Here is an 18,785-nt window from a genome sequence, read left to right as displayed (position 1 = left end):
CCCGTCGTGCCTTGAGGTATTCGAGGGTGTTTGTCTTCCTTGGCTTCCTTTTTTAAATAAAAAAAGACGAAATTTCACTCTGTTACCCAGCTGGAGTGCAATGACGCCATCTCGGCTCACTGCAACCTGCGCCTCCTGGGTTCAAGCGATTCTCCTGCCTCGGCCTCCCGAGTAGCTGGGATTATAGTGTCCACCACCATCCCCGGCTAATTTTGTATTTTTAGTACAAATTAGAGATGGGGTTTCACCATTGTTCAGTCTGGTCGCAAACTCCTGACCTCAGGTGATCTGCCCGCCTCGGCCTCGCAAAGTGCTGGGGTTACAGGCGTGAGCCACCTTGCCTGGCCTTCCTTGGCTTCTTGGTCACTGCACAGAGAGGTCAGTCTAGGTAGCTAAGGGACACATGGAGTCATGTGCTCACTCATGGTTGAATTGGCCCCAAAGGTTTGGAAGAATGGAGGAGCAAAGCATTAACTCTCTGGCTCAGAACCTGAAAAGGAAGAGGTAGCTTAGGAAGGGATGAGTCGCTGAAGAACCACTGCAGACACTTATTTACTGATTATCACTTACTGTCACCCGCTCACATTTTTTTTTTTTTGAGACAGAGTCTCGCTTAGTCGCCCAGGCTGGAGTGCAGTGGCGCGATCTCGGCTCACTGCAAGCTCCGCCTCCCGGGTTCACGCCATTCTCCTGCCTCAGCCTCCCGAGTAGCTGGGACTACAGGCGCCCGCCGCCTCGCCCGGCTAATTTTTTGCATTTTTAGTAGAGACGGGGTTTCACCATGTTAGCCAGGATGGTCTCGATCTCCTGACCTCGTGATCCGCCCGCCTCGGCCTCCCAAAGTGCTGGGATTACAGGCGTGAGCCACCGCGCCCGGCCAGTTGATTTATTTTGAGGCACATCTACTTTATCCCGGCGCTGTGGCTTAGCTGGTTAAAGCGCCTGTCTAGTAAACAGGAGATCCTGGGTTCGAATCCCAGCGGTGCCTGAGTTGGTGGGGAGTGATATATTATTGCTGCAAGTGCACTTCTCCACTTTCAAAGTGCGTTTCTGTGTGGTTTTAAGAAAGATTCTTCTTACAAGCCAATCCGTCTTTGGGCCTCCGTTCCCCTGCACTTTTAGTGTGTTTTGGAAGCTACAGATTCTCACTTCGCTTTCATGAAGTAGCACGAAGTAGGCATCTCAGGGTCTGTCCTCAAGGGTATGGAAGACAGGGCTCGGATTTGGGCCCGTTTTGTTTCCATCCTATGCTCGGGTAGGAGAGGGAGAATGGGAAAGCTGCCACTCCAGCGGGGCCGCTGACGGCTGCTGGGGAGAAGGCATGGTCTGCGCCACCGAGCCGAGGCGCACTAGCGCTGGCGTCTCGAGGCAGCGTGGGTGGAGCCGGCTGGAGGCGGGCGTGTTGATAGGCAGCTATAGTTGCGCAGGGGCGAGCCCGCACGCGGCTGTGATGGCCGAGTGGTTAAGGCGTTGGACTCGAAATCCAATGGGGTCTCCCCGCGCAGGTTCGAATCCTGCTCACAGCGTCAGTACTTTTGGTAATAGGTATCTCGGTCTCTGGAGAAGGAAAAAGCAGTTTGTTTTCTAGTTCTTTCCTTGGAGAATCTCCCGCGTTATTTTGAGAATCTCAGGGACTCGGCCGTCAGGGTCCAGCCCGCGAGCGCCCTCTTGCGAGTCTCATACTCCTGTCGACCTGCAAAAGCCTTTTTACTGCCGATTTCACTTCCTAACGCCACCACGCTCAGGTGGCTCCTTAGGGCTACTCAGCAATCGTTACTTCCCCCCAATTCATTCACTCTCCTACTCTCCTATGCGACTGCTTCATTCCTACCCTTACCTCAAACTGCGAATCCCTTCTTCATCGTCCCTCATCTTCTACTTCCTGATTCACTGAGAAAATAAAGCCTTCCGGAGTTTCCCATCAACATTCACATCGCACCTACCTACCTACCTACCTACCTACCTAGTTGAGTCTGTGACCACATACTCTTCTTTTCCCTCATTATTGTAGATGAATGCTTCCATCTAAAGCCAACCCCTACTTTTACTAGATTTCCCATCCCCCCGGCCCACTCAAGCAAGGACACTGCTTTTTTTCCTATACCATCAAATTTTCCCTCTCAGCCGGGCGCAGTGGCTCACGCATGTAATCTCAGCACTTTGGGAGGCTTGACGAGTGGATCACTTGAGGTCAGGAGTCCTAGACCAGTGAAACCCCATCTCTACTAAAAATACAAAATTAGCAGGGCGTGGTGGCTGGCGCACGCCTGTATTCCCAGCTACTCGGGAGACTGAGGCAGGAGAAGCACTTGAATCCGGGAGGCGAAAGTTGCAGTGAGCCGAGATCGCGCCATTGCCCTCCAGCCTGGGTAACAATAGCAAAACTCCATCTCAAAAAAAAAAAAAAAAAAAAAAAAATCCCTCTCTACTTGATTTTTCTCATCAGCCTACAAACACGAATTTCTCCCAGTTTAGAAGCAAGCCAACAAAAGCTATCTTGACCCCACACGCCCGTCCAGCTACTACTCAATTTCTCTACTCCCTTCTACAGCAAACAGAGCAAGTTATCCAATTCTATCTTCCCACTCTCCTTTGGACGCTTTCTAATCATGTGTCCCCCGCCCCCATCAAAGTTGCCGTTGTTAAGGTTGCCGAATGACCATCACATTGCTAAATCTAGTGACCATTACTTAGCTGCAGTTGATACCGATGCTTACTCTTCCATTAGAAACACTCTTCGCTTGCCTTCTAAGACGCTACGCCCTTCTGATATTCCTTCTACTTCATCAGCAGCTTATTCTCAGACTGCTTTGCTGGTTCCTCACCTTCTGGATCTCTGAATGTTGGACTGTTCCCAAGGCTCAATTTTCCAGCCTCTTCTCTATCTGTACCCACTACCTTGGTCATTTCCAGTTTCGTGGCTTTACATATCAGGTAATAGATTCATACATCCCAGATTTTCATCTCCAGCTCCAGAGCTCTTCCCTGAATTACAGATGCTTATATATTATTGCCCACATACCATCTACACTTGGAAACCTAATACAGATCACAAACTTAAAATGGGCAAACCAAGGCCTGGCGCGGTGTCTTGTGCCTGTAATCCCAGCACTTTGGGAGGCCAAGGCGGGCGGATCACCTGAGGTCGGAAGTTCCAGACTAGCCTGACCAACAGGGAGAAACCCGTCTCTACTAAAAATAGAAATGTAGCCGGTCGTGGTGGCAAACGCCTGTAATCCCAGCTACTGGGGAGGCTGAGGCAGGAGAATCACTTGAACCTGGGAGAGGTTGTGGTGAGCCAAGATCGGGCCATTGCGCTCCAGCCTGGGCAAAAAGGGTGAAACTCCGTCTCAAAAAAAAACCAAAACAAACCAAAACAAAAAAAACACCCAAAAAACAAACAAAAAAACCCCCCAAAAAACAAAAGTGCAAATCAAACTCCTAGGCTTCTTCTCCAAACCTTCTTCACCTGTGGCCCTTTCATCTCAGTAAATGGAAATTCCATTCCTTCAGTTTTTTAGACTAAAAACCTTAGTATTATCCCTGATTGTTCTCTTTCTCTCCCACTCTACATCGAATGAGCAATTTCTATTTAAAATATGTTAGGGCCAGGTGTGATGGCTCACGCCTGTAATCCCAGCACTTTGGATGGCCAAGGCAGGAAGATTCCTTGAGTCCAGGAGTTCAGGACCAGCCTGAGCAACATAACAAGACCCCAGTCTCTGTGGGGGAAAAAAAAAAAAATTAGCTGAGCATGCTTGTTGTCCTAGCTACTTGGGAGGCTGAGGAGGGAGGATCACTTGAGCCCAGGAGGCCGAGGTTGCAGTGAGCAGTGATTACACCACTGAACTCTAGCCTGGGTGATAGAATGAGACCCTGTCTTGAACAAAAAAGAAAAAAAGTCTAACATTTGACTATTTGCCATGACCTTCACCATTTCACCATGGTCCAAGCCACCCTCATCTCTCACCTAGATTATTGCAATACCCCCCTAAGTTATTTCCTGGCTAGTTCCATGACAGTCTACTTTTTTTTGAGGCAGGGTCTTGCTCTGCCTCCCAGACTGGAGTGCAGTGGCATGATCTGGGCTCACTGCAGCCTCCTGAGTTCAAGCAATTCTCGTGCCTCAGCCTCCCAAGTAGCTGGGACTATAGGCGTGCACCACCATGCCCAGCTAAATTTTGTATTTTTAGTAGAGATGGGGTTTCACCATGTTGCCCAGGCTGGTCTCGAACTCCTGACCTCAAGTGATCTGCCCCCCCCACCCTCAGCCTCCCAAAGTGCTGTGATTACAGGCATGAACCACCACTCCTGGCCTCTACTTTTTTTTTTTTTTTTTTTTTTTGAGAGAGGGAGTCTTGCTCTGTGGCCTAGGTTGGAGTGCAGTGGCTGCGATCTTGGCTCGCTGCAACTTCCGCCTCCCAGGTTCAAGCAATTCTCCTGCCTCAGCCTCCCAACTAGCTGGGACTACAGGCATGCACCACCACACCTGGCTAATTTTTGTGTTTTTAGTAGAGACGGGGTTTCACCATGTTGGCCAGGATGGTCTCGATCTCTTGACCTCGTGATCCTCCCGCCTCAGCCTCCCAAACTGCTGGGATTACAGGTGTGAGCCACCACGCCCACCTGGCCTCTACTCTTAATATACTGGGTAGATTGATCCTTTTAAAACATAAATCAAGGACCCGGCGCAGTGGCTCACACCTGTAATCCCAGCACCTGGGAGGCCAAGACGGGTGGATCACGAGGTCAGGAGTTCAAGACCAGCCTAGTCAACAGGGTGAAACCCTGTCTCTACTAAAAATACAAAAATTAGCTGGGCATGGTGGCAGGCGCCTATAGTCCCAGCTACTCGGGAGGCTGAGGTAGAAGAATCGTTTGAACCTGGGAGGCGGAGGTTGCAGAGAGCTGAGATCGAGCCACTGCACTCCAGCCTGAGCAACAGAGTGAGACTCCCTCTCAAAAACAAACAAACAAACAAACAAAAATAAATCAGATTCTGTCATTTCTCTTTGAAGTCTTCTAATGGAGGTATCAATATGAATTCATGGTTTTTATGTGTACAGATATAGAAATAAATATATACACATACACAACATATACACACACATATTTCCTAGCTCTGTCCACTGAGTGAGCCTAGAAACAATGATATCCCACGCTAAAAGCCCCAGATCTTGGTTACTAAATGCCATTCTTTGCTAAAATGAACCAGGACTCCTTAGAGAAGAGGTTGATTCCGGCTGGGCGCGGTGGCTCAAGCCTGTATTCCCAGCACTCTGGGAGGCTGCGGCGGGCGGATCACGAGATCAGGAGATCGAGACCATCCTGGCTAACACGGTGAAACCCCGTCTCTATTAAAAATACCAAAAAAAAAAAAAAAAATTAGTCGGGCGTGGTGGCAGGCGCCTGTAGTCCCAGGTACTTGGGAGGCTGAGACAGGAGAATGGTGTGAACCCTGGAGGCGGAGCTCACAGTGAGACAAGATCCTGCTGTAGCAGGACCAGCCGCAGACAAAACAACTCAGACACCGGATTAAAGAAGGAAGAGGTTTTTTATTCGGCCAGGAGCATCGGCAGACTCGCGTCTTAAGAGCCGAGCTCCCTCAGAAAGAAATACTTGGCCTTTTTAAAGGCTTACAACTTTAAGGGGTCCACGTGAAAGGGTCGTGATAAATCAAGCAAGCGTGGGAAACATGACTGGGGGCTACATGCATCAGCTAACAAAAAGTTTTACAATGCTTTTTTTCATACAGTGTCTGGAATTTACAGATAACACAAGTAGTTTAGGCCAGGCATTGATGTTATTATTATTACTTTGTTTAACTCCTAGGACTGGGTGGTGGTGCCAAGGTTGTCTGGCTATTTATCTTACTTTTGTTTCTCTCTCTCTTTTCTCCTGTCTTTGAACTAGGCAAGGTGGGGGGAGGAGGGTAGCAGGAGTAGTAGTGCTCTCCTTCCTTAGTGCCACTGCACTCCAGCCTGGGCGACAGGGAGAGAGACTCCCTCTAAAAAAAAAAAAAAAAAAGAAGAGGTTGATTCCAGGACTGGGGACATTTTGGAACATTTTGTTGCGCCGGAATGTAAAGAAATGCTAAAGAATATTTGGTATGTATCAAAAAAGACACAGCAGCTAGGGTCTGCAGCCAAAGGGGCGCCCATTGGCTAAATCTGGGACAATTTGAGCATTAAAATAAAGATTGTGATGGATTATAATAATTGAATAAAATAAAAACCCAAAATCGGCCGGGCGCGGTGGCTCAAGCCTGTAATCCCAGCACTTTGGGAGGCCGAGACAGGCGGATCATGAGGTCAGGAGATCGAGACCATCCTGGCTAACACGGTGAAACCCCGTCTCTACTAAAAAAAATACAAAAAACTAGCCGGGCGAGGTGGCAGGCGCCTGTAGTCCCAGCTACTTGGGAGGCTGAGGCAGGAGAATGGCGTAAACCTGGGAGGCGGAGCTTGCAGTGAGCTGAGATTCGGCCACTGCACTCCAGCCCCGGCGACAGAGCAAGACTCCGTCTCAAAAAAAAAAAAAAAAAAAAAAAAAACCCAAAATCAATACTGGTATAAATAAATAAAGCGCAGTGGCTCCTGCCTGTGCAAATCCCACAGTTTTGGAGGATTCGTTGAGCCCAGGAGTTCTACACCAGCCTGGGCAACATAGTGAGATCCCCATCTCTACAAAAAATAAAAAAAACTAGCCAGGCCTTGCGGTGTACACCTGCAGTCCTAGCTACTTGGGAGGCTGAGGAGGATCACTTGAGCCCAACAGTTCAAGGCTGCAGTGAGCTATAATGGCAGCACTGCACTCCAGCCTAGGCAACAGAGCGAGTCCCTGTCTCAATCAATCAATCAATCAATCAATCAATATTCTTTGTACTATTCTTGACAAATTTCTGAAAGTCTGAAAATGCCAGACATATTGTCACCTCAGGGCTTTTGTGCTAGCAGTTCCCTCTGCCTGAAACGTTCTTCCCCAGTTATCCCATAACCTGCCTAGTCATCACTTAAATTTTGTCTTCTCAGTGAATCCTTTGCTGATCATCCCTGATGACATCTAAAATTACAATTCTCACTCTCCACTCCCCTTCTCTGCTTGCTTTTTTCTTTTCTTTTTCTTTCTTTCTTTTTTTTTTTTGGAGACGGAGTCTCTCTCTGTCGCCCAGGCTGGAGTACAGTGGCGCAGTCTTGGCTCACTGCAAGTTCTGCCTCCCGGGTTCACTCCGTTCTCCTGCCTCAGCCTCCCGAGTAACTGGGACTACAGGTGCCCACCACCGCGTCTGGCTAATTTTTTGTACTTTTTTTTAGTAGAGACGGGGTTTCACCGTGGTCTCAAGCTCCTGACCTCGTGATCTGCCCGCCTCGGCCTCCCAAAGTGCTGGGATTACAGGCGTGAGCCACCGCGCCTGGCCTTTTTTTTTTTGTTTTTTGAGAAGAAGTCTAGCTCTGTCGCCCAGGCTGGAGTGCAGTGGTGGGATCTTGGCTCCCTGTAACCTTAACCTTCCGGGTTCCAGTTATTCTCCTGCTTCAGCCTCCCGAGTAGCTGGGACTACAGGTGCCCGCCAACACGCCTGGTTACTTTTTGTATTTTTAGTAGAGATGGGGTTTCATGATGTTGGACAGGCTGGTCTCGAACTCCTGCCCTCAGGTGATCCGCCCGCCTTGGCCTTCCAAAGTGCTGGGATTACAGGCGTGAACCACCGCGCCCTGCCCATGTTTAATTTATTTCTATAGCACCATCTAACAAATGATGTGCTTTGTATAACGTACATTGACTGTGTCCCCTGGGAGAATGTATGACTTGTAAGGGCAGAGATCATTGCCTGTTTCTTTTGGGACTATATCCCCAGGGCCCAGGACAGATGGAGGCCCACAGTATGCACCCTGTAAATATGTGCTGAAGAATAAAGGAGGTTCAGGGATCCAGACCTTTTGTGTCTGCAGGGCTTTAAGTTCCTTAGGTGGTTTCACTGCCCTGTTTTCTCTGCCTGGGTCTGTGCTGCCCCTTCTCTTTTCTTTGATTTTGCCACCCAAGGCAAGCGGAGCAGGGCAAGACCTGAAGTTTGCCTTGTGGGCCTGGAGAGCATCTATCCTGGTCTTTCCTTGGCCCAGGGTCCTGGTCCTCCTACTGCCCAACCCCCGATGCCCCAGGACTCAACCCTCCAGGAACTCTCTCTACCCAGGGCCCAGGGGCTCCCAGGAAACCAGCCTTCCTTTTGAAGAACTGAAGAGGGAGGAGCTAAGTCTTGGAAACCAGGACTGGGGAGACTTCGCAATGGGGGAAGGGAAGCTGGGACACTCTACCGGCTATGTGTATATATGTATATATGTGTATATATATGTGTACTGTATATATATGTGTACTATATACACATGTATGTGTATATATGTATATGTGTATATGTGTGTGTACCATATACACATGTATGTATACACATATATACATATATACACACACACACATATATATGATTATAATGGGGATTGCCGGACGCAATGGCTCACGCCTGTAATCCCAGCACTTTGGGAGGCCGAAGTGGTCAGATCACCTGATGTCCGGAGTTCCATACCAGCCCGGCCAACATAGTGAAATTTCGTCTCTACTAAAAATACAAAAATTAGCCGGGAGTGGTGGCTAACGCCTGTAATCCCAGCTACTCAAGAGGCTGAGGCAGGAGAATGGCTTGAACCCGGGAGGCAGAGGTTGCACTCTGAGCCGAGATCCCAGCATTGCACTCCATCCTGGGCAACAAGAGCGAGATTATAATGGGGCTAAAAAAATTCCTTATCCCCGGGCACGGTGGCTCACGCCTGTAATTCCAGCACTTTGGGAGGCCGAGGCTGGCGGATCACGAGGTCAGGAGATTGAGACCAGCCTCACCAACATGGTGAAACCCCATCTCTACTAAAAATACAAAAATTAGCCGGGTGTGGTGGCACCAGTCTGTAATCCCAGCTACTTGGGAGCCTGAGGCAAGATAATCGCCTGAACCCGGGAGGCAGAGGTAGCAGTGAGCCGGACCGCCCCACTGCACTCCAGCCTGGACAACGGAGTGAGACCCCGACTCAAAAAAAAAAAAAAAAAAAAAAGAAAAATTAGTATCACCTAAAGATCGCATAGCTATCATAACATTGTAGTGCCATACGTTACCTTTGAGGTACACAAATACTTACCATTGTGTACAGTTGCCTGCAGTATTCAGTACAGTACCATGCTGTAGCTGTACGGGTAGCTTAGGAGCACAATAAGCTACACAGTGTAGCCTAGGTGTGTAGAAGGCTCTACCATGTAGGTTTGCATCACTACACTCTGTGATATTTGAATAATGAAATTGCCTAGCAACGCATTTCTTTGAATATATCCACACGTTAAGCAATGCATGACTGTACCTAAGACAAAGATCTAGGAGTTAACCCCTTCATGTTTTCTCTTCTCACCACCACCTCAAGGCATTGCCTAGAAGACTGCTCCGGCCCCCAAATGAGCCCTCTGCCTTCATTCTCCAAATAGCAACAAGAGCGATCTTTTAATTTTATCTATCTATCTATCTATCTATCTATCTATCTATCTATCTATCTATCTGTCTGTCTGTCTGTCTATCTCTGTCTAGAGTCTCGCCCAGGCTGGAGAGCAGTGGCGCAATCTTGGCTCACTGCAACCTCCCCACTCAGACGCGCACCATCACCCCTGACTAATTTTTTTTTCTTTTTTCTTTATTTTTTTTTCATTGAGACAGAGTCTGGGTTTGTCGCCCAGGCTGGAGTGCAGTGGCGCGATTAAGGCTCACTGCAACCTCCGCCTCCCAGGTTCAAGCGATTCTCCTGCCTCAGCCTCCGGAGTAGCTGGGATTACAGGCACATGCCATCACTCCCGTTTAATTTTTGTATTTTTAGTAGAGACGGGGTTTTGCCATGTTGGCCAGGCTGGTCTCGAACTCCTGGGCTCAAGCGATCCTCCCGCCTCAGCCTCCCAAAGTGCTGGGATTACAGGCGTGAGCCACAGCGTCCGGTCCAAAGTGATTTATTATTATTATTATCATTATTTTGAGACGGAGTCTTGCTCTGTTACCCAGGCTGGAGTGCAGTGGTGCGATCTCGGCTTATTGCAAACTCCGCCTCCCAGGTTCAAGCGATTCTCCTGCCTCAGTCTCCCGAGTAGCTGGAATTACAGGCGTGTGCCGCCACGCCCGGCTAATTTTTGTATTTTTAGTGGACACAGGGTTTCGCCATGATGGCAGCCTGGTCTCGAACTCCTGAAATCAGGTGATCCACCTGCCTCGGTGTACCAAAGTGCGCGGATTACAGGCATGAGCCACCGCGCCCGGTCCTGAAGTGATCTTTTAAAACATAAGTCAGAGAATATAACTTTCCTAATGAAAATCCTCCACTAGCTTCCAATTGCCCTTAGACTATCAAATCCAAACCCCTTCAACACTCTCCAAGATCCTGTGAGATGGGCTACGCCTGACTCTCCAATCTGATCTCTGCCACTCTGCAAATTCTCCATCCCGGGTTCGCTGGACCTCTTTCTCTAGCTCCCACCAGCAAATAGCTCTCCTGCCTCAGAGCCCGTACTTGCAGTTCCCTTTGCCTGGACTCACGGCTGCTGACTACGCTGGCATCAAATATCAACTCTTCACAGAGGCTGTCTCTGACCACCCAGAGTAAAGTAGCCCTTCACTTTCAAGTCATCGCCATGACCCTTTTGTTTTGTTTTGTTTTTGTTTTGTTGTTGTTGTTTTCTTTCCACAGCCTCATAACCATCTGACGCTATCTTACGTTATTTTTTGCTTTCGCAGTTATTGTCTGTCTTTCCCATTGTAACGTAAGCTTCAGGAAGGCCCAGACCCAATGTACTCCTTCCAGTACTCAGCACACGGGAGGCACCCAATAAATATGGGCTGACCGAATAAATCCAGCAGCTGCGCACACAGGCATATAGATAGATGCACGTGTTTTTTTTTTGTTGTTGTTGTTGTTTTTGTTTTTTGTTTTTTTAAACAACAGTTTCCTTCTGGAGGCCACAGTTACTACCTAGAGCTAAGAAGAGAGCATTGGCAGTCACAGATACAATCCGAGGACGAGACAGAGATCCAGACCCTGGAGCAAATAAAACAGGCTGAAGGAAACGGGAGAGAGAGCTCCAGGGTGAGTTCCAGAGAGAGAGACCCAGATAGACTAAGACCGAGACAAAGATTCACTCAGCGAACCTAAGCCCCGAGCCCACAGGTCCCGGCAGCTACCGCGGACAGAGCCAGGAGGAGGAGGCGAGCAGAGGGAGGCGTAGCGCGCCGGAAGGGAGCGGACCATGGGGAGCCTCGCCGCCCCGCCCCGCCGCTCCGCCCCGCCCTGCTCACAAGTGGTCGCCGCAGGTGGCGTTGCGCCTGCCCGCCCGCCCTCGGGCCCGACGCGTGCGGGATCAAAGCGGCCGGGAAGGGGCGGGGAGGGGAGGTGGCAGGAACCCGGAGGTGTTAGCGAGCTTCCCAGGGGATGGCAGGAGCGTGGGAGCGCAGAGTCCCGGGAGGCGACAGAGACTCGGAGAGACGATGAGATACCAGAGACCCGAAAGAGCCAGAGGCGGAGATGCAGAAGCCAAGAGACCGGAGAGACGCGGAATCAGAGATGCGGAGGAACGAGACCACCGACACCCAGAGAGACCCAGGGTAGAAGTCGCTGAAGATCTGGAAAGAACGTGAGAGACACAGAGATGGAGAAGCTAAGGGGCACTCAGAGACCCAGAAAGGAGGCTAGACAAAAAAGGCACAGACCCATAGACTTAAGAAAAGGAAGCGTGCTTCAGAGAGAACGGAAAATAACAGAGGAAGAGAGGTGGAAAGAACAAGGGATTTAGAGTAGGGGGCGGGAAGACCTGGCCCCTCCCCCGCGGGGGGCCGAGAGGACCCCCGGGGCAGGGATCCGAGCACTGTGTCCTTTCTCAGGGTCACGCCTGTGGAGGTGCGGGCGGGGAGCGGAGGGAGGAGTGTGGAGAATGCAGGACCCCCAGGCTGGGAGGAGGGGAGAGTGAGGGCGTGCGGAATCAGGGTGTAGGCCTGGGGCTGCAAACTCTGCTATAGTCAAAAGGCTAAGATTTATATTTGGCAGAAATTAAGTGAAAAGATGCTTTTTAGATACTACCAAATGTATTATTGGAGAGGAGAAAATAAGACTCTTGCATTGGCCGGGAATCGAACCCGGGCCTCCCGCGTGGCAGGCGAGAATTCTACCACTGAACCACCAATGCGTGACTTTTGGAGTGTGCCAGGAGACTATCTCAGGTCGTAAGAGGTTGAGGCCGACCCGGACAGGCAACTGTGTAGGCCAGGGAACTGGTCCCGAATAGTTGACGTGGGTGGAGCGCCAGGTCATCCTTCCTCTCGTCCGGATCCGGCCACCGGGCCATAAAGCCGCCCCATATGGCCAGGGGCGGCCCCACACCCGGGTGCGAACAGCCTGGGGCCCCCCAGCCTCGCGTGCAGGTGAGAAAAATTCAGCCCGAGCCCAGGTTCCCAAGGAGGGGGGCAGCGGGGGCTGTTGGGGCCACACATTTGCGTTCCCATTTGGCTGAGGGACGGAGAGGGGGGATGTGCTGGGGGCCCTGATCCCAAATGGGAGCTCGCTCCTCAAGGTCTGTGCCTCTCTAGGCTCTGGCTACAGCAAGAAAGGCTCCGTTACAAAACCAAGGTGCGGAGGGCCGTTGGGAGGGCTTGGAGGAATCCCCACTGGTCTCTGACTTCACAGCTATCTTCCGTCTCGGTCTGCAACCCTGTCTTTCCGTGTCTTTATCCCTGGCAACCTGGCTGTCCCGTTCAGTTTCTGATTTATCTTCTCAGGCACTTTGTCCCGAAGCCCCCGAGTGGTCAGGCATCGTTCTGCGGAGGGTCATGTTCTTGGTTTGAGGTGGGTGTTGATCCCTTTTCTGTATCCCTTGCTTTCCCCTTAGTAAAACTGCCTGCTCCCTGCTACCCTACAGTCACCAGGGGCCTCCAGAAGCAAGCAATGCGGGCACACTTGCGTGAGGTGTCCCATCAGCCACACTCCTGAATCTCCTATGACTAGTTTTGAATCAAATACTTGTGCTGTAAGTGGAAAGACCTCTCCACTCCTACCTATGTTTCAAAGACTTGCTCCCTCTGCCTTGAGGTTCCTCCTCAGTCCAGCCATCCTCAAGGAGACCTTTTCCCGGAGCACCTATTTCACTGGGCTTCTGTAACAGCTACTTAGTGTCACGTGGTCTTTTCCATTAGCTACTGCAGGGATAAGCTGGGTCTCTCCTGCGTATCTCACTATGACTCGCCCGAGCCTAGACCAGTGCCCTGTCCGCACAGTGGGCGCGCAGATGTTCGGGGACTTGAATGTAACTGGCTTAGACAGAACAGAGCGCCTCTCCAACCTCCTGGCAGAGCTTTGGTTGAGTCGGACGGATTCACCCAGCACACTCGGGTTGCTCCCTGTCTCGACTAGGAAGCGAACTCGGAGATGATGTATAAAATTCAGCCTGGGGGCTGAGAGGTGCTAACTTCTGTTTCAGGGTTAGTGAGGGTACAGTAAGTCTCCGACAAAGCTGCAATTCTGGAGGAACTCTGAATTTCATCCCCAAGCGACCTCTGCCCCTAATAACCTCCTGCCTTCAGCTGGGTTCCGCCTCCTTATACAGCCTTATGGTCCATAAACCAGCCAGTGCCCCCATTCACCCCTCACTTCCCACACTCCCAGGCCAGTTTCTCTACTTCCCCTCCCCCCTTCACTCCTCCTCTTTCCGGGAGCCTCGTGCCGGGTCCTAGAGGGGCAGAATCCGGGTGCCGAAGGGGGCGGGGTCGGGTCCTATCCCTCCTACCCTGGGGCCACGGAATATAAGGCTCCAGGCGAGCAGGGACCCGGTCCACACCAGGGTCCGGAGGAGCAATGGTCACCCGGGATCGAGCTGAGAATAGGGACGGCCCCAAGGTGAGAGGTGGGAGGGGAGGGAGCAGAGGTCCCTGGTTTGGCCAGGGGACTGGGCCCCTGACGCCGTCGGTCTGGAGAGAGACTGGGGACGCAGGGGTGGAAGGGGAGCCGTGCTCCAGGACTCCAGGAGCCAGGAGCTGGAGAGGAAGCTGCAAAATATGAAGAAGGGGACAGGGGTCAGAGCCAGACCTGAGTGGGCGGCGGAAACATAGGACTAGGGGTCTCGGTAATGGGGGTCGGCACCTTGTGGCCTGGGGAGGGAGCCGGTGTCGGAGTAAAATAAGCATGTAGAAGGCAGAGCCAAGGGAGGAGGGTGGGAACGAAAAGAGAAGAGGATAGTCTCTTGCTCTACGCTGGCTGTGAGGCGGGCGGGGTTGGCCCAAGACGGTCTTGTAGAGAAGGCCCCGGGGCGTTGGTTCCAGAGGCCCCACACTGGTGGAAGATTTTAGGAGAACCAGTGGAGAAGGTGACGGCCTGGAGGGTTTTGAGGGAGAAGAGGCGGTGCGGTCGCGCTAGGTATCTCCCTTTCTATACTCAGGGCCGCCAGCTCTGAGCCTGGCACCGTGCGGCGCACGTGCCTGCGCGCAGAGGGTTCCCAAAGTTCTCCACTGAGACAGAGAGAAACTGCACGAGACGGAGACGTAGAGAGAAAAGAGGAGGAGAGACACAGAGAGGGGAGGAGGGAGGACGAGACTGAGAGAGGAGAATGCGAAGATCCGGGGAGGCGAGCTACAGAAACTGATCTAGGGGCATTGGGAGGAGGGGCGGAGAGGGATCGAATGGGGTCGACCCTAGGCAATCTGGGGTCTTGGGGCCGGGGTGGAAGCCGGGCTCTCCCAGCGGCGGGATCCGACGCCGGCGCGGCCGCGCTGAGTCTCGGTCCGGTCGGCCCGCTCTCCTTTTCCCGCTGGTCGCAGATGCTGAAGCCGCTTGTGGAGAAGCGGCGCCGGGACCGCATCAACCGCAGCCTGGAAGAGCTGAGGCTGCTGCTGCTGGAGCGGACCCGGGACCAGGTCAGTCCCTCCGCTAGCCCCGGGTCCCCAAGCTTCCCGTTTCCGCGTCCCAGGGCTTCCCACTGGGGTGGGGACACATGCTTGGTTTGCAACCCTGGCTCCAAGGCATCCTCACTCGAGTCCCGCCTTTGGAATTCCATCCCAGACCCCCACTCGCTCTCAGAACGCGATCTTCTTCGCCACCCCTCGGGTCTGTAAGTTTCACGCCTGGTTCTGTAAATTTCGCTCCCGGGTTCGGTCCGTTTCACCCTTTGGGTCTCTTAACTGTCCGCTTCCCCCTCCCCCATAACCAGCTTCTGATCAGCTAGCTTCTGTTCTGTCGGGTGGTTAATTTCATTCCCTGGGTTGCGGTTTCAAATCTCCTCCTCACGCGTTGGGCATTGGTTCCATCCCCTCGGGTTGGACAGTTTCGTCTCGGGGTGGGCCAGGACCTCCCTTGGTCATCTCCACGCCGCATTTGGTCGCGCGTTCTGTGGGCAGTGCGCAAATGCGATCGGGGGTACCCCCAGCTCCCGCATCCGCCCCTCCCTTCTTCCCCCTGCCACTTTCCCCCTTTCTCCCCACCCCTTTCTGTCTCTGCGCCCTCCCCTCCCGTCTGTAGAACCTCCGGAACCCGAAGCTGGAGAAAGCGGAGATACTGGAGTTCGCCGTGGGCTACTTGAGGGAGCGAAGCCGGGTGGAGCCCCCGGGTACAGCGCGGGGGTGGGGCAGCGGAGGGAGGGAGGGGGGACGCCAGGAGGCTCCGGCCGGGGCAGAGCGGGCGGGCCCTGCGGTGGATGGTGGGCTTGGGGAGTGGCCGGTTCTGCTCCGAGGCGAGGTTAATAACACCCGCGCGTGTCTGTCTCTGTGTCTCCCTCATTTTCTCCCTCTCTCCGTCCATCTGGCTTCCTGTCTCTGTGCGCCTGTCCGGCCTTGGTATCTCTGCGCCCCACCCCTCCCCTCACCCCTGCTGGGCCCCTGCCCTGCCCACCTGTGCTCCCGCCGGCCGCACCCACCGCCGCGGCTCCAGGGGTTCCCCGGTCCCCAGTCCAGGACGCCGAGGCGCTCGCCAGCTGCTACTTGTCCGGTTTCCGCGAGTGTCTGCTTCGCTTGGCGGCCTTCGCGCACGACGCCAGCCCGGCCGCCCGCGCCCAGCTCTTCTCCGCGCTGCACGGCTACCTGCGCCCCAAACCGCCCCGGCCCAAGCCGGTAGAGCCGAGGCCTCCAGCGCCGCGCCCATCCCTGGACCCCGCCGCACCGGCCCTTGGCCCCGCGCTGCACCAGCGCCCCCCAGTGCACCAGGGCCCCCCTAGCCCGCGCTGCGCATGGTCCCCATCCCTCTGCTCCCCGCGCGCCGGGGATTCTGGCGCGCCGGCGCCCCTCACCGGACTGCTGCCGCCGCCACCGCCGCCTCACAGACAAGACGGGGCGCCCAAGGCCCCGCCGCCCCCGCCGCCCGCTTTCTGGAGACCTTGGCCCTGAGCCTTGGGGGGTGGTGGGGGCGGGGTCTAGGGGTGGGGTAGAGACTCCAGCCCGAGGGCAGCAGAGGGACCCGGGCGTCCGGGCGAGCAGGTGTTGGGGAGGGCGGCGGGGCGCGCGGGCTCAGCGCGCGGGTGAGATGTGGTCTATATTAGAGTATCTATATAAATATATATTTCCCTGGTTCCTGTCCCTTTTCCCTGCCCCAACTTCTTCCTTGCGTCTAGGATTGTACTCTCTCTGCCCCCCAGCCCAGTCCCAGTCCCTTCCCAAGTCCCTAGTGCATGGAATAAAGTGGTTATTAAATCCCCGTGTGTCCCCGAGCCAGGGGCCTGCCTTTATCTCGACGTCCACGCCCACTTTCCCTTCCCTTCTGTCTCCCACCCTCAGTCCTGCTCTCCATGGCCCAAGCCCCGGGGCAGACAGGTAAGTAAAGAAGAGAGCAGGGCGGGAACTGAGATCGAAATAGAAACCAGGTGGAAAAAGAGAGCGATAGGGTAGGGGGAGAAAAAAACGGATAAAAGGAAAATTTGAAATAAAATCGACTCTGGTGGGATTCGAACCCACAACCTTTGAATTGCTCTAATTCGTCACTAGAAGTCCAATGCGCTATCCATTGCGCCACAGAGCCACCTGGCGGGCGGCGGCATCTTCTAGCTTACCGGTACTAGAGTGGGAAAGGGGCAGGGCTGGGGGAGTGGGGGGCGGACATACCAGGAGCGCGCGGTTTGGATCGCAGAGGCCAAGCCAGGTAGAGGGAGCGGGCGCAAAGCATGTTAGCCAGGTGAGAGCGAGGGTGCATATAGGTCGAAAAAACAGGGAGGGAGAACAACGGAAAATGGGTGAGCGAGCGAGTGCAGAGCTCCGGCTGCCCGATTGGGGGCTGCTTCCGGCTCAGGCGCTCCCCACTCCCAGATGTAGTCCCACCCAAATAAACTAGTTTTGTTGTAAATTTCTGTGTGTTTCTGTCTCTTCTCGTTTATCTGTTCTGCCATCTGCTGCTATGCGGTCCAGAGTCTCGATGTTTCCCCATTTCCAGTCTGAAAGATATGGAAAAGAAGATGGATCAGTTTGGCACTCTTTAGTTTTGCCCCATTCCCTGCTTCTAGTCTCTTAGGAGGACAACGGGGAGACCGGGCTTTCACGCAGGTAGCGTGGCCGAGCGGTCTAAGGCGCTGGATTTAGGCTCCAGTCTCTTCGGAGGCGTGGGTTCGAATCCCACCGCTGCCAGGCCGGAGTTTTTCTGGTGGATCAAGCACCTGACATAATTCCGTTAGGTTCTACCTATTTACATGCAGAGAGTAATTTTATTAATTCCCCTGTTAATAGTTTCACCATCATCTTCCGTGTTTGGTCGTCCAGACAGATCATACTCCTGCATTCATCCCTCAAGCTAAGACTTGATAGTAGCTGCTGAAGCAACGTTTCCTTTCTTCATAACATCTCTATTTTAACATGTTTTCAAATGTTAGCTCAGCTTCCAAGATATTTAAATAATTTGTTGTATGTTCTCCTAACACTGTGTTATAGGACCCAATCACCTGGCAGGAAAAGCACAAATGACTGGTAGTGTCCTAGTTTCCTTTTTTTTTTTTTTTCGGTCGGATTCTCTTGGGTCATAGGAGTATCTCCTGTGTGAAAATCAATTAACAGTATGCAACATGCTGATATTGAAGAAAAAAAATTAAGGTTCCACCGAGATTTGAACTCGGATCGCTGGATTCAGAGTCCAGAGTGCTAACCATTACACCATGGAACCACCCTCTTACTGGCTCTCATGATTATGTACATTACTGGACATTCTATTTTGCGTGTCTTCCACACCCGTCACTGAAAGAAAACGAAAATAAAACAAAATCTGCTGTTGGATATGGTAGACACCGTTATCGAGCACTTGAAATATATGAATTCAGATGCATTGCCAGCTGCTAAATATCTTCTTTTGAAGGCTTTGTACAAACAAAAAGACTTAAAATTTCATTAATAATTTTAAAATGTTGATTATGTGTTAAAATAAGATTTTGATATATTAGGGTAAGTAAAATAGATCCGTCAAATTAATTTCGCTTGCTTCTTTTTATTCTTTGTAATGTGGCTACCAGAAAATTTAAATTCGATAATACAGCTCGCGTATGTCGTTTTCAAAGTATATTTATTACCCTCCACCGTCAGTTGCTGTATTTTGCGGAAACCAAGTTTCTGTTCCACTTAGTTTTAAAAGCTAGTAACTATTTTTGTTACTATTTTAAGCGAAGTGCGGTACCTTAAAAGGTAAAACAATCCGCCCGAACAGGGACTTGAACCCTGGACCCTCAGATTAAAAGTCTGATGCTCTACCGACTGAGCTATCCGGGCTCTTAGCACA

General features: G+C 52.3%; 1 protein-coding gene and 7 non-coding genes across 9 annotated transcripts; 4 read left to right on the top strand and 4 right to left on the bottom strand.

Annotated features, from left to right (window-relative positions):
• Nucleotides 1–914: 914 nt before the first annotated feature.
• On the top strand, nucleotides 915–988 carry TRNAT-AGU. Its single transcript has one exon. It is a non-coding gene; the product is annotated as a tRNA-Thr (tRNA).
• Nucleotides 989–1,444: 456 nt separating this feature from the next.
• Nucleotides 1,445–1,526, top strand: TRNAS-CGA. The gene has a single exon. It is a non-coding gene; the product is annotated as a tRNA-Ser (tRNA).
• A 10,649-nt stretch (nucleotides 1,527–12,175) lies between these two features.
• Nucleotides 12,176–12,246, bottom strand: TRNAG-GCC. The gene has a single exon. It is a non-coding gene; the product is annotated as a tRNA-Gly (tRNA).
• Nucleotides 12,247–12,510: 264 nt separating this feature from the next.
• HES7 (hes family bHLH transcription factor 7) lies at nucleotides 12,511–16,423 on the top strand. 2 transcript variants are annotated; one of them, XM_003912297.4, is made up of 4 exons: nucleotides 12,511–13,949; nucleotides 14,867–14,962; nucleotides 15,564–15,651; nucleotides 15,972–16,423. In XM_003912297.4, the coding sequence occupies exons 1-4, from the start codon at nucleotides 13,908–13,910 to the stop codon at nucleotides 16,421–16,423; spliced, it is 678 nt and encodes a 225-aa protein (XP_003912346.1). In that variant the 5' UTR covers nucleotides 12,511–13,907. The 2 variants fall into 2 exon arrangements, with proteins under 2 accessions (XP_003912346.1, XP_009187886.1); XM_009189622.3 differs by having other exon boundaries at nucleotides 15,957–16,423.
• A 539-nt stretch (nucleotides 16,424–16,962) lies between these two features.
• Nucleotides 16,963–17,051, bottom strand: TRNAR-UCU. The gene is given in 2 exon segments: nucleotides 16,963–16,998; nucleotides 17,015–17,051. It is a non-coding gene; the product is annotated as a tRNA-Arg (tRNA).
• Nucleotides 17,052–17,568: 517 nt separating this feature from the next.
• TRNAL-UAG lies at nucleotides 17,569–17,650 on the top strand. The gene has a single exon. It is a non-coding gene; the product is annotated as a tRNA-Leu (tRNA).
• A 457-nt stretch (nucleotides 17,651–18,107) lies between these two features.
• Nucleotides 18,108–18,179, bottom strand: TRNAQ-CUG. The gene has a single exon. It is a non-coding gene; the product is annotated as a tRNA-Gln (tRNA).
• Nucleotides 18,180–18,702: 523 nt separating this feature from the next.
• Nucleotides 18,703–18,775, bottom strand: TRNAK-UUU. Its single transcript has one exon. It is a non-coding gene; the product is annotated as a tRNA-Lys (tRNA).
• Nucleotides 18,776–18,785: the final 10 nt, after the last annotated feature.

Source organism: Papio anubis, chromosome 17 (genome assembly GCF_008728515.1).
Source record: "Papio anubis isolate 15944 chromosome 17, Panubis1.0, whole genome shotgun sequence".
Lineage (NCBI taxonomy): Eukaryota > Metazoa > Chordata > Mammalia > Primates > Cercopithecidae > Papio > Papio anubis.
This window is presented reverse-complemented; position numbering and strand designations above follow the sequence as displayed.